The sequence below is a fragment of the Chanodichthys erythropterus genome, chromosome 23 (genome assembly GCF_024489055.1).
Source record: "Chanodichthys erythropterus isolate Z2021 chromosome 23, ASM2448905v1, whole genome shotgun sequence".
NCBI classification, from domain to species: domain Eukaryota; kingdom Metazoa; phylum Chordata; class Actinopteri; order Cypriniformes; family Xenocyprididae; genus Chanodichthys; species Chanodichthys erythropterus.
In genome coordinates, this window is record NC_090243.1 from 24,658,761 (window position 1) to 24,686,386 (window position 27,626).

The 27,626-nt window shown below is 35.3% G+C and overlaps 1 protein-coding gene across 2 annotated transcripts; it reads right to left on the reverse strand.

Annotated features, from left to right (window-relative positions):
- Positions 1–339: 339 nt before the first annotated feature.
- Positions 340–27,465, reverse strand: trpc1 (transient receptor potential cation channel, subfamily C, member 1). Of its 2 annotated transcripts, XM_067377763.1 has the most exons (13): positions 27,079–27,465; positions 25,118–25,272; positions 24,925–25,026; positions 24,553–24,755; positions 20,739–20,870; positions 17,563–17,758; positions 15,599–15,935; positions 9,821–9,960; positions 9,354–9,500; positions 2,927–3,117; positions 2,381–2,582; positions 1,652–1,846; positions 340–679 (listed from the first exon to the last, which is right to left on the reverse strand). In XM_067377763.1, the coding sequence occupies exons 1-13, from the start codon at positions 27,242–27,244 to the stop codon at positions 452–454; spliced, it is 2,394 nt and encodes a 797-aa protein (XP_067233864.1). In that variant the 5' UTR covers positions 27,245–27,465; the 3' UTR covers positions 340–451. The 2 variants fall into 2 exon arrangements, with proteins under 2 accessions (XP_067233864.1, XP_067233865.1); XM_067377764.1 differs by lacking the exons at positions 20,739–20,870; positions 24,553–24,755; positions 25,118–25,272; positions 27,079–27,465 and having other exon boundaries at positions 24,925–24,959.
- Between the last annotated feature and the right edge of the window lie 161 nt (positions 27,466–27,626).

The window sequence follows — 27,626 nt, forward strand, 5'->3', positions numbered from 1 at the left end:
TAAATCATAATCAAGGATAATTTAACGGTCATGTAGTAAGTTAAAATTCAAATGTAGTACCTACTCAGTATGCAATTTCAGAAATACTGTGGGTCCTCAAGAGTAGGGTTGACAATATGTTAAATGTGAATTAGTCTTAAAATACATAACATGTTTAAACAGTGGAAAAGCTGCAACAGTTACTAAGAACTTAAGCAAGTTCAATATAAAACATTTCTTTATAATAAATGTTATTTATTTGAAAAGAATAACACTTTTAGAAAACAAGTAGGATGCAAGAATATTACATAAGTTATGGTTCTGGAGATTTTGGTGTAGAATAAACAGAGTTTAAGAGAATTCCAGTAGAGTCCCAGGACTTTTTTGTCACCTTACATCTTCCAAAGAAAAAAAAAAGAAGAAGAAGAGCATTGCTGAGCATGCTGGGTAACTTTTACTAAATGGTCATGGCTTAGCTTCTGGGGTAGAACATAGCATATTTGGAAGTGCGGAAGCCCAAAAGGTCCCTCATTTCATTGCGGAACTTGGATAGGTCTTGCCGCAGATCGTTGAGGTTCTCTACCGTGGCCTGATCCATGCTCTGCATCTTCTGCCTTGTGGCGGTCAGGTAACGGTGCACTAGACAGCACATAATCTTCTGGTAGTTCTCGTCTCTTTTCTGCTTCAGGTTCCTCCATTCCTAGAAGCAAAAAGTTATTGGGTCATTGGTAAGCTGACTTTAAGGCAGAGGTCTCCAAACCTGGTCCTGGAGGGCCGCTGTCCTGCAAAGTTTAGCTCCAACACACCTGCTTGAATGTTTCTTGTATACCAAGTGAGACCTTGATTAGCTGGTTCAGGTGTGTTTAATTGGGGTGAAGCTAAACTTTGCAGGACTGAGTTTGGAGACCTCTGCTTTAAGGCATAATATTATAGAGCTCACTCCTTTTCCACTAGACGGTTCTTGGCACCAATCCTGCACCTGAAGGGCAAAATGCTGAAGAAATGTGCAAGATGAGGATTCAAAACCACTGCTCTAGAGCAGTTTCACCCTCTTTCTTGTAGACAACGAAAACTCCCTGGTATGTTTCAGGCCCTGAACCTCCTTTCTTGAGGTAGAAATGCGTGAAACCATTTGAGAATTGGCACTAGCCAGGAACATGGAATGTCTTTGGAAAGGGGGCAAGAAAGGTTCACAATCCACTGACCAAGCACCTGTTCCAGCACCAGTACCATGCTGTAAGGCTGTCTTTAGAAGCAACGGTTTTTACTTGAATGTCAAATCAATCGATTATTCATATACCACTAAAATCAAACTATGGATACACAGTACAGTACACTGTAAAATCCCCAGAGTTCAATCAACTCTGTCACAATAGTGTTAAAGTAACACTGAAGCAGAGTTAATGAGATAATTTAGCAATTAATAAGGCTGTGACTGTGTTTCTCTTTTCTTCAGTGATTCTGCTTGTTAACAGCAGGCGTTCATCACTAATGCACAATCATCATTTAATCAATTGTTGAATTATCTCATTAACTTTAACTCTGCTTTAGTGTTATTTTAACACTTTTTACAGAGGGATCATATGTACTCTGAGCAGAGTTGATTTAACTCTGGAGATTTTGCTGTGTAGGTAGATTTTCCAGAATATAAGTTCACAAAAGTCTTGCATACCTTGAGGCTATTCTGTCTCTTGACCTTGCCCGTGGAGGTGTGAGAACAGATCCATTTGCTCAGGCTGATCACCAGGTAGCACAAAGTCTTGGGTGAGGGGAGGATGTTGAAGGGTGGAGGAAGTGTGCACTTGTCATTAAAGTAGCTAAGCCACAGCTTAGCCCGAGCAAACTTCCACTCCTTATCTTCATGGTTCTGCAAGCAGATAAAAAAGTGCAATGTATGACGTCGATAACGTCCACTATGGTTTCGGACACCACTACAAATGGCTGTCCCCTCAAATAATGCCCTGTTTAAGGGTATGGGGGCGATTTCAGATTCAGCCTTTGTTGAAATGAACGGGAATGCTAATAGATAGACCACCTTGAAACAACCAATAAGACTGCATTAACCTCTCTACCGCCCCCATCAGGTTTGGAGAACCCGTAGCGCAGGGGTTCTCAATCAAGATCCACTTTCATGCAGAGTTTAGCTCCAACCCTAATCAAACTTAACTCTTTCTAGGAAGCCTTGATTAGCTTCTTCAGGTGTGTTTGATTAGAGTTGGAGCTAAATTGTGCAAGATCTCGAGGACCAGGGTTGAGAACCCCTTGAGAACTCGAGTGAATGGATACTATGGAACTTCATTTGATGCATTCTACTTGACGGAAACACACCATTATGGTAATTAAATGTTAAGAAAGCACTTATACGATTCACATTTTTGGAATCAAATCAAGGGTCACTCACAGCAATCTGTCTGAAGCTCTTATGCAGCATAGCCACCAGGAGTTTAGTGAGAACGATGACTACAACAATGTTGTAGGTTCCGACGATAAGAGCACCAACAAATGACCGCAGCTCCTCTGTGTAGCTGATCCTTGTGACGAACAGAGCCACGTGCGCCAGAGAAAAAATGTACCAGAAGAGGGCATAACATGTCCCCATGAACCTAGAGAAAGTTGAAGATAAACGATTAAGGTAAAAGATTACATTGAAACAGAGCATGGTCGACATGGAGCCTTGCATCTTTAGAACAATGATTTTTGTCACAAAAACACTACTTTGTCTTCAAGGCGTCACATCGTGAAGAGGAAGAGCTCAGAAATCAAAACTTCCTCCCCAGTTTAAAAAGAGCATTTATTCAAACTAAGACGCAAAAAGATCTCATTTTGAATGAGAAATGTATATGGCCCCTTTAACTTTTGATTTTGCACCTTTTTGGAAAGACGGCATGAGTCTTTGAGCAAAAAAAAATGATCTAGAATCTTCTAATTAGTGTAAGTGTTAAAGTACGTGTGAAAGGTGTCATTGCTCTGCTGCCGACAGAAGATGCCCTCACAGTCCTTGGTTTCATTTTTGGTTGTGGATGGATCCTTCTGGTCTTTTCCATACAGCTGTGTCAGGCCAATGGTGAAAGAGATGAGCACGAGCAGGAATAAGCCAAGAAACTTCCCAAACTCCTGTAGCATCTGGCCCATTGAGATCTGCAATGACAAATACACCAGTCCTTCCACATCAAAGAGAAAACGGAAAAGTCTTTTTCTTGTGTTTTTCACTTGCAGGCGACAACTTTGTCAAAATGATCCCCATTAAAAAAAACACTGTATTGTGAATGCCAGGCCAGTAGTGGGCGACGTCACTTTGTAAAGAAACACATGCCTATATTCTGAACACATAATACGCTTGCGCATGGCGTCATAGTTTTCACAAACTTTGCATTTCGAAACCCGTTTTCAAAAGTTTGCATTTTCAGGCTCCCAAAATGCCGTTGTTGTGTAAATGAATGGCCAAACGCATAAAACGTTTTCCATTTTTAGTTGAAAATTATGTCGTGTAAACTTCCTCGAACACATGGACCACTTTTAAGGTCGTGACACAACAAGCTGACATCAAAGAACTGAAGTTCAAATTCAAATGTCGTATCTACTCAATATCAATCACACTGATCACTTTCTTCATTCCAGACGGATCATGTTGTTATGAAAATATTGGCGTACTGGAATACTCAAAAAAGATGAACAGCTTTCTGTCTGTGTTGTCTTGACTTCTTAGCTCACTTTTATCATTTTCTCTTTTATTCTCATGAAAATACTCATTTGCTAAACTGAACAGCCAATCAGAGCGATCTCTTTCCAGATGGGCCGATGCCAATTCAACTTGCTGAATTGGGTGAACTGACCATATGCACAGAGCGTTCTTAAGAACTTCCGCAATAATATAATCCAGCTGGAAAACTTCCAGTGAAATGTCACTTGTTGGTGTGTCGGTATCTTCACTGTCCTGATGTCACTTTAACAGCATCAATAGTGTAATTCTTAGTTTATAATCAGAATATAGTCACTTAAATAGTCAGGCCTAGTGTTAATTTAGTTATTCAAACGTAAGACGACATAAAGACGTGTTTCTCAGTGTTCCTCCTCAAATTCAATTCGACCATCAGTTTTAACACTTTCATGTGGAAAAAAGCATCAACACACTGTAGATTAAAGATTTATTGTGCACTTTAGTTAGATTCATTGAATAAAATGTGCCAAAATCGTTGATTTATTAACTCATCAATCGTTTTCTGTGTAATTCATTTCCAAGAAAAGTTATTGTTTTTCATGAGATGTTTTGAGTACTTCATATTTTACCTTGATGAAATGTCTTTTTAAACCTAGTGATTTTATAATGTTTAATATTTATTCAAAAGCAAAACTGAGTGAAAAACTATTACAGGAAATGGCTAATATGAGCCAATAAATGCTCCTCTGCTGCCATCTGATGGTTATAATTAATGTCTTTTTTATTTTTTTTCTATCAAATGTTGGATTTCATCTTGAAACGTTTGGTTTTACAAATGGAGAAAATCTCAGAAGGATGAACAAATAATGTTTTTGGTCATCACATTAAAAATAACATTTGGAGTGCTGGAATAATGTTGTGTGTGCCGTCGGCTTGGTGCGTCACAGCATATTTTTTAATGATTTTATTTTTTATTCTTTTTGGAGCATCACAGATTCGTTGCATGAAGATTCTTCAAAAAGAAAAGAAAAAGAAAAGGATAGTTGGGTGAACTATCCTTTTAACCCAGAATATTCTTTTTGAAATATTTATATTTTTGAGAACAGCTATGTGTTGATGATCATGGAAATTAAAAAGTAAATATGGCAATGTTCTGAAACAAGTTAATTTTGAGTGCTGGATGTCATTTTAAACTAACTTCATATATCAGACAACAACTAGTCACTGATAAACCCAGCTCGAGTAAATATTGGTTTTACTCATTAGGGGTAATGGAAGGGAACATTTCTGGGTTGCAACATTAAGCGACCTGTACTTACACACATACAGTAGACTAGCTCTTTTAAGGTGCCTACCTCTATCTGTGCTTTAGATTCCACTGGCCTTTCCAGTGTGAGCTGAGGACTCGATGAATTGCTTGTGTCGAGTCTGACCGGTGAACCATAATTCTCTGTACTGTGTGTTTGTTCTGAAACATTGGCAGAGTGTTGGGGATTTTTTTTTTCTTTTCCTATTAATCTAATTAATTTTCTTGTCACTCTTAATCCCCTTTTCTACATCTAATAATTTTCAACCTTCGTTGAACCATGGTAGTTGCAGCAGCCATTCTCTGAAGCACTGGTGTCCTGCCAAATCTAACCTCAAAGTGATTCCACTGGCTGACTATTCTATTTGATGCCTGATTAGAAATCCTATAATAATACTGCATCTTTTAACATTTCAGTCCACTATTTTGTTCTGTTTCAAGAGTGTTAATGTTTTGTGTAACAGCACTGGAATGTGCTCTTCTGACACTACCGATACCATTTTGGACTATTGATTTGAAACAGATTTTTTTTTAATCAATTTTATGCATTTTCTGCTGAATAAAAGCATTAATTTCTTTAAAACAAACAATGGTACAGTATTTTGCTGACTATAAATGTTTGAACAGTAATGTGATCAACTGCAATAGAAAGAGCTCTGTTGAACACTTTAAAATCCCTTCCAGAGAATTCTGCAGATTTTTCCCAAATATCAGCACACAAAATCGGGGGAAAAGCCCACAGAATCCATCTGGGCCTGCAAGTGACTACTCCTTTACATCCAAGCAAACAAAAAAATAAGTTTATCCAAGATAATTAGAATACTTTTTTTAATCTAAAAAAAATATATATATATATATATGAAAGTATACTTTCAGTCTGCTTTTTATGTACTTCTCAGAAATATACTTAAAATTGCACAAGTATATTTGACTTATATTGACAGAAAAGTCTAAGCATATTAGCAAATATTTGTGAAGTCCACTGGTAATGTACATAGGAATTTACTTTAAATCTACTTAAAGTACAGTTAAAGGTATTTCAAGTATAAAAATAAATACCTAAAAAGGAACTTTAGTATACTTAAAGTGCAAGAATTATAAACCATGAACTATAAGTATGTTAAGTTCACTTAAAGAAAGCTTACTTATAAAACAAAAAAATTAGTACTTTACTGAGTATACTTCAAAGTGTACTTTCACAAACTAAAAAAATGTGCTACAAGTATTTATCTAGTAAATCTGTAAGTATATCCAAGTTCACTTAGTGAAAAAAAGTAGTAAAAAAGTAGTTGTAAAACAAAGTTTACCAATTTACCCAGGATAAAAAAGTGCACTAAAATACACTTTAATTCAGTACACTTCCATAATATTGTCAAATTGCTCTATTTTCACACACTATTTTTTTTAATTAATATACTAAAAATTATTCTTTAGTACTTCTTAAGATGATCTAAGTGTACTCAACTGTGCTATTTTGAGACACCATGAATATGAACTAAAATTTGCTTTGAGATATATACTATATAACATATCTCAGTATTTAAAAAAAATAAATTAGTTACCTTTTGTAGTACACTTGAACCCATCTTTCATACACTTTTAATACTCATCAGACATAGAAAATAGACTTATGAATTATTTAAGATATAAAATATAATTTATCTGACTACACTTAAAATCAATTTAACTGTTAGTGCTAATTAGTGCATTTATATTAAGTATACTTAAGTACCACAGTTGGGAAAATGTACTTATAACTACTGCATTAGTAATATATATATTTTTTAATAAAATCAATTTACATTAAACTTGGGATTAATCTATAAAAGAAATACACTAACAAAATTCTGTATATTTTTGCAGTATACTTTATTTCAATGCACTAGAAATCAATTTAAGCATGAGTGGTATTTAGTACACTTTTTTAGGTGCACTGAAGTACTACTTTTAATTATTGTATTTATAGTATATAACATTTACAATTGTTTAGCACAAAAATAAGAATGTACTACAAATGTACTTGCTTGTATTTTTTAGTGCATCCAAGTATATTTTATTCTTACCTGGGTATAGTCCCAAGTAGTGCTGAAATAGTACACTTAAAAGAGTACTATTAGTACATTGATAGTAGTATACTTAGTATACTACATAAAATATACTTCACTTAATAAAATGAACTTGAAGTCTACCTATTTTTTGTAAGGCCAGGATTTGGCAATACACCAGGCCATCATATACTCCACAGCTGGTACTGTAGGGTTCAGGCTTCACACAAACACAAGATTACTCCTTTAAATAAAGTTTAAGCAGTCGGTTTGACGTCTCAACTCTTGCCCTCACAAGAAAAATATGTCCTCAGACGTTTATCCAGAGGTGATTTAGTGTTTTCCACTTGCTATCTTTACTTGGGGAGATTTACTGGACAGTCTTGACCAAACAATGAAGCAGGAGGGAGTAAACGTCTGACTGTTCCTCTGCTTTCCAGTGGAGATACTTGAGTCTGTTCCTTGTCATTCCTGTATCTGTACATCATATGTGTGTCTGTTAGAGGGAGTCACAAAGAAACCATTTAAGCATGTGGGTAGGTAGGTGCATTTATAGAAAACCAATAATACTTTCCCCTAAATAACCTGCGTGGGGTGTGTGTGCATATGCATCATTCTGACCACACTACTTGAGAGAATTACTTTTCCATCCAGCAGCGCCAGACGCTGATGTCAGTCTAAGAGCGCGTGCAGGAGAGCAGAGAGCCACATACGCTCCGCACTGACATGGTGTTACTCGTGCCAAACACTGGAGTCCTCAGAGAAGAGCGCTGCATTACGCAACCTCTCTCAAACTACTGCAGAAGACTGAAGCCTGGGTGAATCTCACAAAAAATGATTTAGAAATCATCCTGTAGCTCAGCTGGAAGAAAACAAGTATACTTCAAGTTCATTTTATGTGTGTACTTACGTATACTAGTATCAATGTACTTGCAAGTGTACTATTTCAGCACTGCTTGGGACTAAATTGGCCCAATTTAGTATTTTAATACTAGTACATTTTTTAGTATATGAAAGTACACTTTAAAGTATGCTCTCAGTAAACTACTAGTTTAGTAGTTTTATACTGCAAGTATACTTGTAAGTTTTCTTTACGTGAACATCCAGCATGATGCGTTATCAAAAAAAAAATTTCTCATGTCAAATCAACTTAAATAATTAATTTGGTTCAGATAACATAATATTTTGAGTTTCTGTTGATCGCCTTTATTGTATCAACTCAAACTATTTAATTACAATGAACTCAAAATTTTAAGGCTGCCAGGTAACTTACTTTTTTTTTAAGTTTCATAGTTTACTATTTATATGTTATTTTTGCTCTTTAACTATGCATTTGATACTACTATGTTCCTATTTAGGTATTATTTTTTTTTTATACTTGAAATATACCTTTAACTGTACTTTATTTTATTTTAAAAACGACATTTCATTAGGCAGTTTTGATTTACATGCTTAATGTTTGATGATCGCGTTATTTTACATTTGCGTATACAATCACTTGTTTCGGCTTCTTCATGGTCTATGTTTTGATACGGAGATTCTGTATTCTTTCAGAAAATGTGTAATAGCGCCCCCTGCTGTATAACAGTGAAAACACTAGTAGACTGAAAATTCAGTCAGTGGCAGGGAAAGAGTAAAGTAGATTCATATGTACACTACAAGTGGACTAGCCTAAACAAAAATATAGATCTGTTTTCATTATAAATATTTTCAAACAATCTAAGTTTATCAAACAAATCAATTAATATGCTACTCAATCAAAAGATTAAACACAACTACAAGCAGAGTGTACTTAAAAGTATACTTGAGTGCAAGTATAGGCCAAATATACTTAGACTTTTTAAGTCAGAATATTTCTGAGAAGTAAATAAAAAGTAGGCTGAAAGTATACTTTTTTTTAAAGAAGTATACTAATAATACACTTGAATAAACTTCTTTATTTCGTAAGTGATGGCACACTGCCAAGGTGAAAAATCCTACTGAAGCACACCTTGACAGCTTATCTTTCATCTGTTCTTCAAGAAACAATAAAATGATACTTCAACAAGTGTGTGTTAGGTGCTAAGTAATAGAATTGGGACATTTCCAGCAACAAATCCCTATAAATGAGAAATGAAACCCCGTGGCAGAGGTAATCAAATGGGGATTCAGCCAACAGATCTGGAACATTGGCAAAGAAGAACAACTGAGAGAAATGAAAACTTGCAAAACTGATGAGATTTACAGGAAAAATGAAAGAACTTTCTGTGTTATCAGCGCGAGCACTGGGCATTATGTAACCGAAGAAAAAGCTTCAGTGGTTAAACAGTTGACTGGTTCTGGCAGTGAATGGATAAGAAGTGCAGTCAGAGGATGTTGTGATTACCTGTAAAGGCCCCAAGATGGAGCTGGTGGTGTACATGAAGAAGAGACGCAGATAGCTCAGAACATTGGCGAAAGCAAAAAGCCCTTCAGCAACCAGGATGGGATGGAATGCATCCCAGTTTTTCCTATCTAATTCCTTGTTCTTGAACTGAAGCAGAGGACAAAGGAAAGGCTGGTGTAAATTGTTATCAGAGACACTTTAGAGATCTTAAACATTGTCAGCCAAATGAGTCAAGACATGTTGTGATTTATAAATATGGTGATTTCAAAAATGAAAATTCTGTAATTTACTCGTATTTCTTCTTTCATGAAACGCAAAATATGTAGTAGGCCTACTTCTTTTATGTATACAGAAAGTCATAGCTTGGAAGGAAAAAGGTATGAATAAATGATGACAGAATTTTCATTCCTGTGACAAATGACTTGGTAAAGTGCTCAGAATGAAATGTTCTGGACTGCGGTTTATACCTCGCTGTGAGCCACCACTCTTAGAGCAAAGGTGGCCAAATAAAGTGAGTTCATGACGAAACTTAGCTGGTTCCGTGACTCTTCCAGGAAATCTTCTAATCCCTCATACCATAGACGCTTCACATCTGACCACACCATGCCTGCAGAGAGAGGAATTCGCCATCAGCGCAAAGAAGCGTTTAAGCAGCAAATCAGAAATTACTTATTTCTGGCAGTTTTGAATGATTTCCAGATTTCACGATCATCCCTGCAGGGCCATTATAACTCACAGAAACATGCCTGACTGAAGACTCAGAAATGAAAGATATAGAGAAATATACCATTCAGAATTGCGAGAAATAAAGTCAGAATTGTGAAAAAAAAAATCAGAATTGAAACTTGTAATTCTGTCTTTATAACCTGCTATTGTGACTTTATATCTCGCAGTTAAAAAAAAATACAATTACGACTTTTAATGTCACAATTCTCTTTTTTTTCCTCACAATTGTATGATATAAGTCACAATTGTGAGTTATAAAGTCAAAATCGGGGAAATAAAGTTGCAATTGTGAGAAATAACTTTATATCTTGCCATTTTTTTTATTGCAATTCTGACATTTTTCTCTTAATTCTGGCTTTTTTTCTCAGAACTGTGAGATATAAACTTGCAATTGCAAGTTATAAAGTCCATTTCTGAGGGGAAAAAGACTGACTTTTTAGATCACGCAATTCTGACTTTATAACTCTCGATTGCAACATATATCATGCTATTGCGACTTTATAACTTACAATTGCGACATATCACGCAATTCTGACTTTATAACTCACAATTGCGACACATTCTGACAATTGCGACACAATTCTGACTTTATTACTCACAATTGCGACATATATCAAGCTATTGCGACTTTATAACTTACAATTGCGACATATCACGCTATTGCGACTTTATAACTTACAATTGCGACATATCACGCAATTCTGACTTTATAACTCACAATTGCGACACTTATCACACAATTCTGACTTTATAACTCACGATTGCAACATATATCATGCTATTGCGACTTTATAACTTACAATTGCGACATATCACGCTATTGCGACTTTATAACTTACAATTGCGACATATCACGCAATTCTGACTTTATAACTCACAATTGCGACACATTCTGACAATTGCGACACAATTCTGACTTTATTACTCACAATTGCGACATATATCAAGCTATTGCGACTTTATAACTTACAATTGCGACATATCACGCTATTGCGACTTTATAACTTACAATTGCGACATATCACGCAATTCTGACTTTATAACTCACAATTGCGACACATTCTGACAATTGCGACACAATTCTGACTTTATTACTCACAATTGCGACATATATCAAGCTATTGCGACTTTATAACTTACAATTGCGACATATCACGCTATTGCGACTTTATAACTTACAATTGCGACATATCACGAAATTCTGACTTTATAACTCACAATTGCGACACTTATCACACAATTCTGACTTTATAACTCACAACTGCGACATATATCATGCTATTGCGACTTTATAACTTACAATTGCGACATATCGCGCAATCTGACTTTATAACTCACAACTGCGACATATATCACGCTATTGCGACTTTATAACTCACAATTGCGAAATATCAAGCAATTCTGACTTTATAACTCACAACTGCGACATATATCAAGCTATTGCGACTTTATAACTTACAATTGCGACATATCACGCTATTGCGACTTTATAACTTACAATTGCGACATATCACGAAATTCTGACTTTATAACTCACAATTGCGACACTTATCACACAATTCTGACTTTATAACTCACAACTGCGACATATATCATGCTATTGCGACTTTATAACTTACAATTGCGACATATCGCGCAATCTGACTTTATAACTCACAACTGCGACATATATCACGCTATTGCGACTTTATAACTCACAATTGCGAAATATCAAGCAATTCTGACTTTATAACTCACAACTGCGACATATATCACGCTATTGCGACTTTATAACTCACAATTGCGACATATCACGCAATTCTGACTTTATTACTCACAACTGCGACATACATCATGCTATTGTGACTCTATAACTCACAATTATGACTTTAAAACTTGCATTTGTAACTTTATATCTTTATATTCTTATTTTATTACTCACAATTACGAGAAGAAAGTCAAAATTGTGAGCTAAAAAGTACCAATTACCTTTTTTTATTTTTTATTCAGTGGTGGAAACAAGCTTCCATAATTTCAACTGTAAGTGTAAGTATATAAAAAGTGTAAATAGTCTTAGATGCTAGTCATACTTAGTGCAAATAGTGGCAGATTGTATATTGTATTAAATTTTACAACAATGTGCAATAATAACATATTATTTACAACAACATATGTTTACATTTATTAAAGTGATAAATGAATGCTGCTTACCATTTTTTTTTTTTTGCTATACCGTTTCTACTGTCATTATCAGAGAGCAAGACTGCTCAGTGTTCAGACAGTGATATAGAATTATGAATCATGAAATAGTGTGAAAAAAACGGACGCAGGACGCAAGAAAAAGTCAAGAATTTGTTATTAAAGTCAGCAATACACAAAAGTTGCGATAGTCTTTTCTTCCCTATTGTGATGTATATACGAGTGAAACAGCTTCTCAAACAAGACTAAATGTAGGGCGGGACTTGATTTTGTCCATAGGGAATTGATTGGGATGTGGTTTGCTATTGGTCAATCTCCTGTGAGTGACAGGTTGCCCCGCCCTCGCACCAGAAAACATTTCATTAGAGAAGAGATGTCAATGCAAGAATGAGGGGAAGTTATTTTGATTAAAGATTGCATGAATTTAAAAACAAAACAAAATGATCAGCACTAATAAATACTGCAACATTTCTTTTTTTGCAAATTTTGATTTCATGGTGACATTAAGGCGTATAATGTGAAATGGTGTTAACAATTACTCACTATTTTTAGGTACATAGGTGTAACTTATGAAAGGGTGCCACCCCAATGACAGCAATTATTGCATTTATTGTATGGACAAAAGACATTTTTCAATGCCAATATGCTTTTTGAGAGCATATTACAAAGACACTTTCCAAAATATCTTTTGTGTTTCACAGAAGAAAGCCATACAGGTTTGGAACAATGTGGATGAGTAAATGATGACAAAACTTTTGTGTCAAATGGCTTTGAATGGAGCTCAACGAGAATCATTTCACAATTTAATTTATAAAGTATTAAAGTCATTACTTTATAATTTTTTTTTTTTTTTGAATTTCCAGCTAATTTGTGGTAATGCTTCAGTAGATTTTGAAATACTCTCTTCAGAGAAACCCTTTATGGGAAGTGGGTGGAAGATTAAATGATGTGGCAGAGGTGACAATTAACACAACAAAGGACACAAAACATGCTGAACTAGTTTTGAAGACAGTTGAATATGTATTCTGTTGACATTTTGATGCATGGAAGTAAACCGGAGGGCTTGTGTCTTGTGGTTTGGAAACAGTCCAGTTGTTTTGGAAATTATGATGGGCTGAATATGATTTGCATTACAGAATGGATTTGTAAGATGATTAGTACATCGTGTTAGCAAAAAAACCTCAGAAATCTGGTATTAAGCTGGAGAGGAAGCTGATGTGATGAGAGCATATTGCATGTCTAAAGAAGCATTATTTTAAATGATATTAGCTGTGATGTGTATTCTTAAAGGGATAGTTCATCCAAAAATGAAAATTTGGTCGATGGGCCCCATTTTTTCTTCTATAATAAGGAAGTCAGTGGGGTCCATCAACTGTTTAGTTACCCATATTCTCAAAATATCTTCTTTTGTGTTCAGCTGAAGAAAGAAATTCATACAGGTTTAGAACAACTTGAGGGTGAGTAAATGATGTGGGTGAACTATCCCTTTAAAGCTGAAGTGTAAATAAATCATCTTCCTCCCTCTAGTGGTCTAAATATCCTTCAAACTTGATCATATGGCATTCATTTAGTCAGGCTGCACAATAAACCATACAAATCTGAGGCCATAAATTACATTTTACATTATTCATAAATGGTAAGTCTTAGAAGGAAGTCAGACAAAAACTAAAACAAGTGCCATTAGCAACAAATTAACCCAGTGGTATCATGGCAATGTGCTCTGGAGAGATGATAACCACTAGCTGCGTTTCTCACTTCCACATTATGGAACATTATCTATGTCATTTATCAGGCATACTAATGGTGCTGTAAAATTATGAAGAACAGATGGACGAACTGAATGTTTATACTGTGAATATGTCTACAGCTGGTGGCTCCACTGTAATCATTTATTTGACTTCATAGATATAATCTTTACAAAGGTGGATATGAAAGAATTGTGACACTGGTTGGATTCAGAAATGGGTGCCTTTTGTCATTATTACAAATGCACCCATAATAACTGTATATTTGATGGTTTCCTTTTCCTTAAAGACCCCCTGTGGTGAAAATCAAGTTTTTAAAGGATTAGTTCACTTCAGAATTAAAATTTCCTGATGATTTACTCACCATGTGTCATCCAAGATGTCTTTCTTTCTTCAGTCGAAAAGAAATGAAGGTTTTTGAGGAAAACATAGCAGGATTTTTCTCCATATAGTGGACTTCACTGGGGTTCAACGGGTTGAAGGTCCAAATGTCAGTTTCATTGCAGCTCTACATGATCCCAGACGAGGAATAAGAGTCTAATCTAGAGAAACCATCGACCTTTTTTTAAAAAAAAAATAAAAAATTATATACATTTTAACCACAAATGCTCATCTTGCACTGCTCTGAGATGCTCCACGCATTACGTAATCATGTTGGAAAGGTCACGTGTGACGTAGGTGGAAGTACCGATCCAGTGTTTACAAAGCAAAACAGGCAAAGACTGAGTCAAGCGGCTTTTATAAAAAAAGGTAAAACAAGTTGGAGGAGAAAATGAGATTGAGGTTTTCGTCCTACCTCGATACTTCCACCTACCTTTCCAACATGATTACGTAATGCGTGGAGCATCGCAAAGCAGTGCAAGATGAGCATTTGTGGTTAAAAAGTATATAATTTAATTTTTGTTTTAGAAAATGTCCAATGGTTTCTCTAGATTAGACTCTTATTCCTCGTCTGGGATCATGTAGAGCTCTTTGAAGCTGCACTGAAACTGACCCATTGAACCCCAGTGAAGTCCACTATATGGAGAAAAATCCTAAAGATTTTTTGGTTTGACTTGAGTTTGGCCTAAGTGTGTTCATTTCAGGCTTGTATTTTTCCTCGTGTCTTGTTTATATGACTTGTGAACTCAGTGGAAGATTTGTACTTGCTTTGCAACTGATTTACCATTGGTAAATTAAACCTCTGTATTTCTCTGTTCATTTTGTAGAAACCTCACGCTCACACGCTTGCATGCAGATCCATGCACGTATACACACAATACCTTTGGATAAGCAATAAAGACTTGTGAACCTGAGTGACTAGACTGGACCTGTTCTTACCGACAGCCCCACTGGCTTCAAGCTACCTCCTTACTCCTTTTCACAAACCATGTGCAAATTCATCACCTTACGTCACAAACTACCTTGATAACCAATCACGTCAACATGTAGGTGGGCTTTAGCATATCATTAAGTTTGTTATAGTAGTGATTTTATCTTTTGCTTCCTGTTGAAACAGTGATCACAGCACAACATTCTTGTTTGATAGATAGAAAGCACATGCTAAGAAAATAGATAAAAGTGTTCATGTATGTACTAAATGCTGCCCATCCTCACCTATGATCCAGAGAATGAGAAGGTAGTCTATCAACTGCAAAGGGGGACCCATTAAGTTCTTCTTCTCTCCATTGTAGACCAGTGAATACAGGTTTAGAAGCAGTAGGAAGGTGAAGTAAGATGCACTGTGAATGATGAACTTGACGAAAGGTGTGTGGATGACCTGGCCCACGCGAGAACGAGGTCCCAGCAGGTAGCAGACGGACAGCAGCGGCCACAGCAGAACAACACTCAAAACATACAGGATCTTTAAGCATGTGTGCTTGCGGCGGTAGCTCGCCATCTCGCCGAACCACACCGTGTTCAGGAACTGCTGACAATTGGACTGGGCGACAAACTGTACAGGTCAGAAAACGAGAAAACACATTAAAACACAGAGTATAAGGTCTTTTCTTATAAAATAATGTCTGATATATCTGTCAAGTCATTTAATCTGCCAATATCTGTCCATTGATTAAGGGGTGCATTTCCTAACTATAGTTGCAGTTAGCAACATAGTTTAACAATTTGATGTTGGGACATCACAAACAAGAACATTCACTCAAAAAAAAAAAAAAAAAAAGGTCCTTGATTTCACTTTTTTAACTTTAGTTAGTGTGTAATTTTGCTGTTTGATCATAAATAACATCTGCAAAGTTACGACACTCAAAGTTCAATGCAAAGAGAGATATTTTCTTTTACAGAAATCGCTTTTTAAGGGCTACAACAAACAGCTGGTAGGGATTACAATGAGCTTCTTCCCAGGTTGGTGACATCACAAACCCTAAAATTTACATAAACCCCACCCCCGAGAACACTCAACAAATGGGGCGGGGCCATGTTGAGCTGCTTTAGAGAAGAGGAAGAGTTGTTGTAGTCGGGTGTTGTTGAAATGCCGTCATTTTACGCTGGATTGCTTCACAAACGAGGGTCAATTCAACACAAAAGATGAACATGACGGCACATGCTAGTGGATGAGTTGAATCAACTCCACAGCAACTACATCAATTTATCCACTAACCATTCAGAAACGTCTAAAAGTTGTAACTTCTTCCTGAGTCTCTCCATCAGTGTCGACTCCGGTTTGAACAATGTAAGGCTGAACACATTCATCATTTTGGCTGCGTGAGATTCTCCAGCTTTGTTGTTGTTGAGCTGTTAAAGCTCCACCCTCTTCTGGAAAGGGGGCGGGGAGCAGCAGCTCATGTGCATTTAAAGGGACACACACAAAAACGGCATGTTTTGCTCAAGCCCAAATAGGGGCAAATTTGACAAGATATAATAAATGATCTGTGGGGGATTTTGAGCTGAAACTATTTTGAGCTGGATTTTTATTAACTAACATTAAGATTAATAAACATAAGGATTAATAAATACCATCATAGTTCGAATGACGGTAAATAATTATTTATTTGTATCTTTGGTTCTATGAAGAACCTTTAACATTCATTGAACATTTAATTTGCACAAAAGGTTCTTTATAGTGGAAAAAGGTTCTTTAGATTATTAAAATGTTCTTTAGATTATATAAATAAAAACGGTTCTTTTACACTGTAAAATAAATTGCGTTAACTCAAACCATTTGAGGAAACCGATTGCCTTGAACCATTTAAGTTTAAAAAAAAATAAAAAAAAATATGAGTACTGTCACTTTACTGTAAATTCAACTTAAAGATTTTAAGTTTATTCCACTTATTCAGTTTAAATTCAGGTAACAAATCTAAGTCTTAACTACAGTATATAGCTACTTAAATGGTTTGAGGAAACCGATTGCCTTAAATGGTTTGTTAATCAAACTGAAAGTAATAAAGTTACATAAGAATAAGCAAAAACTAACATTGCTATGAAGCAATGATGAGAGAACAATAAGAACTGTTCACTGAAACTTTTTCAGGGTTTGAATAGTAATTAGCAGGTAGTTTTAGATTAAAACAAAGTTTGAGCTGACAAAAGCACAGTAAGTTTTGTTAAAAATTCTCATGAACCTCTTTTTGGTTGTATTTGATGGCCAGTTTGAGGCGACTGAGGTTCATGCGTTCCTCCAGCAGGCCTCTCTTGTCTACGTGGTCCTCATTGGACGTGTGGTTCAGGATGACCTCCAGCTCGCGAGAGTTGCGGGCCTGAGCCAGCAGGTCCTTGGCAAACATCTTGCACTGCTTGGCAAGTTCTTCATAATCATTCCTGTAATATATAACAACAATGAGAGACAGAATGAGCGGCAGAAGGAAATCCTTCATTTCTTCTACACTCTTAAAAATAAAGATTCTTTTGGCATTTCCATTGCACAAAAGGGGTTCTTTAGATTTGTAAAATGTTCATTGCATTTAGTAAAAAATGGTTCATTAAAAAGGTTTTTTGGGGAACCAAAAATGGTTCTTCTATGGTTCTCAACTTTGGCCCTCAAGATCTACTTTCCTGCAGAGTTTACCTCCAAATTTAGCTGCGTTCAAAATCCCTGTATTGCCTGCCTGTTTTGACCCAGTTTGTGATTCTCTGCTGCCTGCCTTTGCTTTGCTTCTAATCTGTGATTGTTCTCCGCCTGCCCTGATCTACAGCCTGTTTGTCGACCACAACTTTGTAGCGATGGGAGAAACAAAGCTTTTCAAAGCTTTGAATCAATTGAACCAAATGCTTTGCAAAATGATTAATTGTTTCGAAGCGTTCGAAACACCACACGCTGGTCAAAACAGTGTAAATGCAACAAAAACTCATGCCAAACATGCATAAAACAGCTTTTACAAATCCATTGCAAATGTTTTATTGAAAGTATAATGCAATTAACTAATCATAAATATTAAGTGTCTGTATAATATGTATTCTTTTACATCAATTTTCAGGGCTTGTTTTGTTTATTCTATGGATGTGTCAGCTAAAAAGAGACAATTAACTACTATTATTGCTTTTAATTATACAAATATCTCATTAAGACGTCTATAAATGTGTAAAACTCATCAGAGATCATGTAATAGACACTTTTAGACACTTTATACTCAGGTGACAGACAGACACTTGTTCAATGATTCACCGCTGGGGGGCGATCTTAGTGAATCTGCATGATTCATGAGTTCACAGAGATCGCCCCCATTGAAAAGTTTCGAAACAGTTGTGACATAACGAAGCCTTGTTTACTGAAATCACATGACTTTGACACGCTCCGAACCAATGATTCGAAACAAAAGATTCATAAAGGTTTCTAAATCGTCTATCACTACGATATTTGACCTTTTTGACAACGTTTTTAATAAAGGAAAAATGTAATAATCAATTATAAAGTCATTTATACCTGTATGATATAACACTGTACCCACATTGGACCAGCGGTTAGGAAAATGGATGGATGATTCAGCTGCAGGCACTATCTTCAGTGCATTATTTCTCTAGCCATTAAGTGTACATCAGCTGTACGCTCCTTATTGCGGTGCATTATGGGATTGAATGAGGGCACTCGATAATGTCCACAATGGTTTCAGACACCACTGCAGATGGCTGTGTCCTCAAATAGTGCCCTATTTAAGAGTACAGGGGGCGATTTCGAACACAGCCCTTGATTAAACTTGCCTACATGCTAGTAATCCTGAAGACATTGATTATCTTATTCAGATGTGTTTGATTAGGGTTGAATCCCTGTTTTAGCAGCTGATTTGGAATTTAAAAGGCATTCTTATAAGTGCAGTAAGCGATTTCTGAGAAACGCTATTAAAAATTTAAATGACATATGACCACGGATTAAGAGCCATGATGACAGAAATCGCCACGATTGTTTCACGATGGCAATATTTCGTCTGGGACAGCCCAAATCGTGCAGTGTGTCCTGGGCTTTAGTCGTTGCCTGTGCTGCATAGAGTGCTTATTATTTTGGGGGTGGAGCAATGAAGGGAGGGGTGTTTTTGTTTGGGTGTCCCTTTAAAATATGTGTTTACATAGACTCTAATAATCTGATTGTAACCACATCAATCACAGAATGAATTGGCCAATGTTTACACTACACCATTTTCAACTAAAAACAGAAAACGTTTTATGCATTTTGGCCATTCGTTTACACAAGGGCCTGAAAATGCAAACTTTTGAAAATGGTAGCAATATTGCCTCCGTGTAAACTATGAAAACACGAATTTGTGAAAACAGTGGCGTCACATGCATACGTATTACGTGTCCAGTCTATAGGAGTGTATTGTCTCTTTAAAAAGTGACATCGCCACCTACTGGCCTGGCTGCAGAATACAGCGTTTTTAGTAGTTTCCGAGGATCAGTGTGAACGGGGATCATTATGTACGTGAAAAACGCAAAGGAAAAACGTGTCCGTATTTAGTACATCGTTCTCATGTAAATGTAGGCCTACCCTAAAATTCAATGTAGATTGTAAGGGGTGGTTTAAACCTTTTCTAATCCAATCAAGAGGACATGTAAACACTTCATCGGATTGAAAACCGAAACTGAAAAAGTACTGCGCATGTGCATTGATGTAGAAATGCTGTCATGACGTGTGCCATGAGCTGTTGTTGAATGAAGTGTCATAAATGACTGTCGTATCATTCTAGGACAACATCCCACCAGTCCTTGTGTTGGACTCTCATCCACAGACGCCTTGTTTTGGGTGCAGAAATGGTAATTTTTACTGCTAGATAAATATAAGGAGCATGGCACAATGGTTAATGCGCTCCTCCTCTCCTGATTAGGATCAGAAATAGATAAATATTAAGCCTGCCTGCTCTTTAAAACAAAGAAAAGCAGCAATTTAGGTGATTAGTATGCACAAACAGCAGAAAACTCTGTATATTAGTGCAGTGCGCATTTCAAAACATCTATTCTGATTTAAAGCTTGTGAGATATTAACACTTTATTTAGCATTCATGTAAACACTATGTTTGGATTTATCAATCGGAATAAATTCCTTCTGACTGAAACTAAAGGTGTCCATATAAATGTAGCTAGTGTTTCTCATAAATTGCTTAGTCAATATAATCAGATGTCTAACCATCTGCAAAAATCCTGGTTCTTTCGACAACAGAATACCTTTGTCCCCAGTAAATGAATTGCTATTCAAACGCATGCATCTGTAACATGGCCAAAACCAAAGCAAAGAGGGTATTGCTGCTGTTTAGCTCTCTCCGTTCATCAGCTATCCCTATGAGACCTCTTTCCCTAATCACTCTTCCATTACCGAAACTCCACTTCCACCAGGCTCAGCTCTTTCAGATCAGTGCTGAGCTCAAATGCTCTCAGGATGGGGTCTTCTTCTGTTAGCATGATCAAGGATGGGCTGGCGAGGCATCGGTAGATATCTAGACGGAACCTGCAAGAGACACGATAGGGGGAGGATGAAGGAGGAGAACACTAAAAATAATGCAACTCAACTCCACGTTGTACATTTATTTTAGCATGTCTGTGTTTTGCTTATTAAATGTATTTATAGGCGAGTTTTCAATAGGGACTACTTGAAATCCCCAAGTATGTAGAAGTTGAAATATGCTTTACATGTCCTCGAATAAAGATCCGACCATGTCACTGATAAGCCTTCAACACTGATATTTTTTTTCTTTCTAATAAGTCATAATTCATGTCATAAAGACACACACACACACACACACACACACATATATATAGGACCAGTCAAGTCTCTTCTGCTCAGCAAGGCTGCACTTATTTGATCAAAAATACGGTCAAATCTGTGAAATACGTTTACCATTTAAATCAGCTGTTTTCTATGTGAATATATAGTAAAGTGTAATTTATTCCTGAATTTTCAGCATCATTACTCCAGTCTTCAGTGTCACATGATCCTTCAGAAATCATTCTGATATGATGATTTGATGCTCAAGAAACATTTATGATTATTATTAATGTTGAAAATAGTTGTGTACGCATCGGCTTTCACTACCAATTAGGTTTTTACCATTTGTTAAGTACCATGCAAAGCTAAAAAAACATTTCAGAACATTTTACCATATCAAACACAAATGTCTCCCTCTCTTTCCCTGTCTTTCCACTTTCTTTTAACACTGATTTCCCTTTAATGTTCCAGGATATCAGCATGGATGAAACTCGGAATCTCTCAAATATCTTGTTTATTTTCAGATTATGGAGGAATATAAAGTTCCAAAGTCCAATTTTTACAAATATTTTCAAAAAATAGATAAAGAAGAATTGAGAATGGAAACAACAGAGATCGAAGACCTTTTATTGAATTCAATCAGTTTAAAGGGATCAATATTGAGGAAATATGATATCTTGTCTTGCCTTACTGGGACTGAAGGGTGTGTGGGAGAAGGATATTGGTCAAACCTTTGAAGAGAATGCAATAATTTAAACCCAAAATGGGGATCCATGAGCTCAACTTTAATTTTTTAACAGGATATATCTTACACCAATGCGTATTATGAAGATGTTTATCAATGCTACAGGCCTGTGTTTCAAATGTAAAAAAAAATAAAGGTTCATTCATTCGCTGTTTTTGTACCTGCAACAAAATGTTGCCATATTGGAAGAAAATACGTAATGAAAGATCTTCTTGGACTAAACTTTGATATGACCCCAGCTTTGAATTTTAATGTGAACAGTCTGTTTAAAAAAGATGCAATACTGGTATATTTAGCTAAAAATGCATTCTGTTACTTTGGTCTGCATCACAGGCTCCTTCTTTTAAAGTGTGGATATCACAGATTGCTGCATGGTTGCCACTTAAGAAGCTCACCCACGATTAACATCACAAATCTGACAAATTCTGGCTGATATGATCTCCCTTTTGGAAAATATAAAAGAGCTCTCTTGATGAACAAACAGAACTGCTTTTAACTTACTTTTATTTCCTATGTAAAGACTGCTCTAAAATACTGTGACCTTTTTGTTTCTTGTTGTGTTTACATTTGTATACATCCTTTTTTTTCTTTTTTAACTTGTGATTACATCTATTTTTATTAATTTTTTACTTCTTGTTTTTTGGTTTCATACAATCTATAACATGACTATATGTTGTGATACTGTTAATGTTATGTTGATAATGTGGGAAAACAATAAAAAAAAGAAAATAGTTGTGTAAATTTTGTTTTTCAGGAATCTTCGATGAATAGAAAATTCAAAAGAACAGCATTATAAATGTCTTTACTGTCACTTTTGATCAATTTAATGCATTCTTGCTGAATAAAAGTATTCATTTCTTTAGTTAATTTCCCCCCAAAAATACTGACCCCAATATTTTGTAGAATGTTACGAAAGCTTTCTATTTCACCTTAATGCTTTTCTTTCGAACGTTCTATTCAACAATGTCATGTGACACTGAAGACTGGAGTAATGATGCTGAAAATTCAGCTTTGATCACAGGAATAAATTACACTTTACTGTATATTCACATAGAAAACAGCTGATTTACATTGGAATAATATTTCACAATTTTTACTGTATTTTTGATCAGCCGTGGTGAGCAGAAGAGTACGGAAGAGGATTAGGGCCAAGCAATAATAAAAAAATATAACCATCAAGATTAAAGTTGTTCAATTTCGAGAAAAAGGTCGAGATAAAATGTTGAGAATAAAGTCATTAAATTACGAGAAAAAAAGTCGTTAAATTTCAAGAAAAAAGTCGAGATAAAATGTTGAGAATAAAGTCATTAAATTATGAGAAAAAAAGCCATTAAATTACGAGAACTCGTTAAATTATGAGAAAAATTTCATTATATTTCGAGAAAAAAGTCGAGATAAAATGTTGAGAATAAACTCATTAAATTATGACAATAAAGTCATTAAATTACGAGAAAAAAGTCATTAAATTATGAGAAAAAAGTTGTTAAATTATGAGAAAAAAGTCAAGATAAAATGTTGAGAATAAAGTCATTAAATTACGAGAAAAAAGTTGTTAAATTACGAGAACAAATTCGTTAAATTATGAGAAAAATGTTGTTATATTTTGAGAAAAAATTCGAGATAAAATGTTGAGAATAAACTCATTAAATTATGAGAATAAAGTCAATAAATTACGAGAAAAAAAGTTGTTAAATTATGAGAACAAATTCGTAATTTAACAAATCTGTTCTCGTAATTTCACGACTTTTTTCTCGTAATTTAACGAGTTTATTCTAAACATTTTATTTCGACTTTTTTCTCGAAATTTAACAACTTTAATCTCGAGATGGTTTTATTTTTTATTTTTTTATCCTCTTCCGTAGAAGAGACTTCCTTCATTAACATAAAAAAATATTAATGTTTCCAAACTGGTACTGTATAAACAATAAGAAAAAATAATTTTACACAATACAACAACAATAACAATATTTAAAGCTGTAACATTTTAAAATAAATACTTTTTACAAGATCCACTAACTGAAGAATCGCTTAAATACACTCTAAAAAATGCTGGGTTAAAAACAACCCAAGTTGGGTTGAAAATGGACAAACCCAGCAATTGGGTTGTTTTAACCCAGTGGTTGGGTTAAATGTTTGCCCAACGTGCTGGGTAGTTTTATTTAAGTCAACTGTTGTATAAAAATTACTGTATTGCTTGCTTAAAATGAACCCAAAATATGCTGGAAATTAACATTTATTAATATGTTTAATAAATGCATTTATTAATAAGATAATGAATAATAAACAATAAACATTTATTCAATTTCTTATTAATAAATGTACACCTTTTGATTATTATTGTTTACTCTAATAATTATGTGTCTGATTTTTAATTTCTCACCTATTTTGGGTTCATTTTAAGCCAGACATATAGTCATTTTTAATCAGTAGTTGGGTTAAATAAAACTACCCAGCAGGTTGGGCAAACATTTAACCCAACCACTAGGTTAAAACAACCCAATTGCTGGGTTTGTCCATTTTCAACCCAACTTGGGTTGTTTTTAACCAAACATTTTTTAGAGTGTACATTTAATGTCGATAACACTGCCTGGTTGAAAAAACTAAAAAAGTTTGAGTTGTGAGAATAAGGGAAGTTAAATAAACCATTCATGGTTTGATTGATTAGATAAAAAGTATTACCTCGAGTGGCGAAGACTGTCCTTCTTGTTCTTGGCATTACAGAGAGTGCACTCGCACCCTACAGCGTGAGGACGGGGCAGAGAGATGTCTTGCTTTAATAGCATGGTCAAAATCTCATAATTGTTCCTGTGGGCAGCGAGAATGACCGGAGCAACATCCATGGTGGTGGAATACTCTGGGTTTTGAATGCGCTGAATCACTTTCTAAAAAAATGGAATAATGCAACGTGAAATTATGAATATATATATCAAAAGGTTTTTTTAAGATCAAGAGAAGAAATTCCCTCAAGCGTGTCCACCCTGTTGACTGGAGTTTATATAAAAGATGACATGAAATGAAATGATGAAATATATAATTGCAAAACAGACTAACCGCAATAGAAGGCTTGGAGGACCGCCTGGGCCGATGGTTTAGCAGGATGTCGACTGCTCCTACCACTTCTGAATCAATAGCCACTAATAATGCATCTGTGGCCTGTGCATGCACACACACACCCATCCCAAATGAACAGATTGGTTTAATCTAACATGTTATGTATGAGCAGAGGACATGGGTGTGTTCTTACCTGACAGCCATGATCCAAGAGCAACTGCAGTATGTCTAGATTCTCATTCTCGATTGAAATGGTGACAGCATCTCTCCCAAGCACATCCACACAGTTAATGTTTAATTCACCATGTCGTTTCTCCTCCAGGAGTCTCTTTACCATGTAGTAGTCTCCTTAAAAAGCAGTTAGGTAACAATACATTAGTTCAACGGCACCGAGCGAGAGAGGACAGCGCTTGTGATGGAAAACAATATAGCCTTCCCTGAGCCATTTTAGGATTTCTTTATATGGTAAAAGAATAGCAACTGACTCCTGTCTGCACAATGTAACCAGAGGAAATTCATTCGTTTTCCAAGCTGTTTCTGGAATGTTTGGAGATAAACTACGCTGCGCAAAACACTAAATTAACCAGCTATAAGTCAGGCTCTCAAACTCTACGTATCTCAAAACGTATTAAAACTTATATTGGGTTTATTTTAAGCAACAATACAGCAATTTTTAAACAATAGTTGAGTTAAATAAAACTGCCCAGCAGGATGGGTTTGTCCATTTTCAACCCAACTTGGGTTGTTTTTTAACCAGCATTTTTTACACACACACACACATATATATATATATATATATATATATATAAACATGGATTTTAGATTAAAATTGTTACAACTGTACACTAAAATAGAATTCTGGGTTAAAAACAACCCAAGTTGGGTTGAAAATGGACAAACCCAACAGTTGGGTTAAATGTTTTATTTAACTGATTAAAAATGACTACATGTCTGGCTTAAAATGAACCCAAAATATGTTGGAAATTAAAAATCAGACACATATTTATTAGAGGCAACAATAATTTTCAAAAGGTGAATATTTATTAATAAGCTATTTAATAAATGTTTAATTATTATTCATTAAACATACACTCTAAAAAATGCTGGGTTAAAAACAACCCAAGTTGGGTTGAAAATGGACAAACCCAGCGGTTGGGTTAAATGTTTGCCCAACCTGCTGGGTAGTTTTATTTAAACCAACTATTGTTTAAAAATTGCTATATGGCTAGCTTAAAATGAACCCAAAATAGTTGGGAAATTAAAAACCAGATGCAATTAGAGACAACAATAATAGACAAAAGGTGAATGTTTATTAATAATCTTTAATATTTTATTAATATAAATTTAATAGTTTAATAGTTTATTAATATAAATGTATTAATAAGCAATTTAATAAATGTTTATTGTTTAATAATTATTCATTGAACATTAATAAATGTTCATTTCCAACATACTTTGGGTTAATTTTAATTAAGCAATACAGTAATTTTTAAACAATGGTTGAGTTAAATAAAACTACCCAGCAGGTTGGGCAAACATTTTCCCTACCGCTGGGTTAAAACAACCCAATCGCTGGGTTTGCCCATTTTCAACCCAACTTGGGTTGTTTTTAACCCAGCATTTTTTAGAGTGTATTAATAAATGTTCATTTCCAACATATATTGGGTTCATTTTAATACAGCAACAATACAGCAATTTTTAAACAATAGTGGAGTTAAATAAAACTGCCCAGCAGGATGGGTTTGTCCATTTTCAACCCAACTTAGGTTGTTTTTAAACCAGCATTTTTTACAGTGTATAGAGGAAAGTGTCTATTTTAAATACTGTGACTACCATTTATTTTAAATTTTGGCTTTTTTGTAGTTTTTCTACTTTATTAAAAGTAAAAATGTTCCTCTAAATTAATATTAGGTCACAAAAAGTACATATATAGCCTCTCTATATAAAGAGTAAAGCATGTCACTGCTAGGCGTTTATTAGAACAAAATATTTAATATTAAAGCAGAATTATTTTAATAAAACGTGAATAAATAATAGAAACGATAATAAAAAAGTATTTTATTTATACCTCAACATGTATCTAGCATGAATATAACCTCAAATCTATTGTTGTTGTATTTGAAATCCGTTCTCTGGAGAGGTAAATGCACTCACCCTTCTCGCAGGCCAGCAGAAAGAGCTTCTCGTCCAGAGTGGTCTCCTCCTTCACCTCTCTGACGTCTTTTAACGCCAGATATTTATCCGGTGAGGACACGTCCGTGCCCTGATATAGAGCAGCCATTATAACGGAGAGAGAATACGGCAAAGCACTGATGTGCATCCCACTGAGCAGATAATTACACCTTTATACACATGAAATCAGCGAGATAAAAAGACGAGCCCTGGTCAGTCCTGATGAAAACGACGTTACGCGCTCTGATAAGGCCCTCACTTTAACGAGAGATTGAGCTCTTTATCTCGGCTTATGTGTATGGTACGATAGAGAAAACATCCATTAGCGTTTATGACGATAATTTAAAGGTTTTCATAACCAAATCTTCCCCAAACGATAGTAAACACAAGAGGAGGCTGGAGCATCGCGATGTTCTGTTGAGCTGGTGCTGATGATGCTGTGAATGCGCATGCGCGCTCGCTGCAGTTGGAGCATCAATAGTTACATAAGAGATTAATGTCCGTAAGAACCTTATAACACTGGCAAAGCT

Excerpts from the sequence above, each read along its gene's own strand:
- trpc1 (XM_067377763.1), bottom strand. The coding sequence starts at position 27,244 with ATGCACATCAGTGCTTTGCCGTATTCTCTCTCCGTTATAATGGCTGCT. Across the intron at positions 17,759-20,738 it reads CTGGTGGAAGTGGAGTTTCG|GAATGATTATGAAGAACTTG; the intron begins GTAATGGAAGAG and ends TATATATTACAG. Across the intron at positions 2,583-2,926 it reads AGCAATGACACCTTTCACAC|GTTCATGGGGACATGTTATG; the intron begins GTACTTTAACAC and ends AACTTTCTCTAG.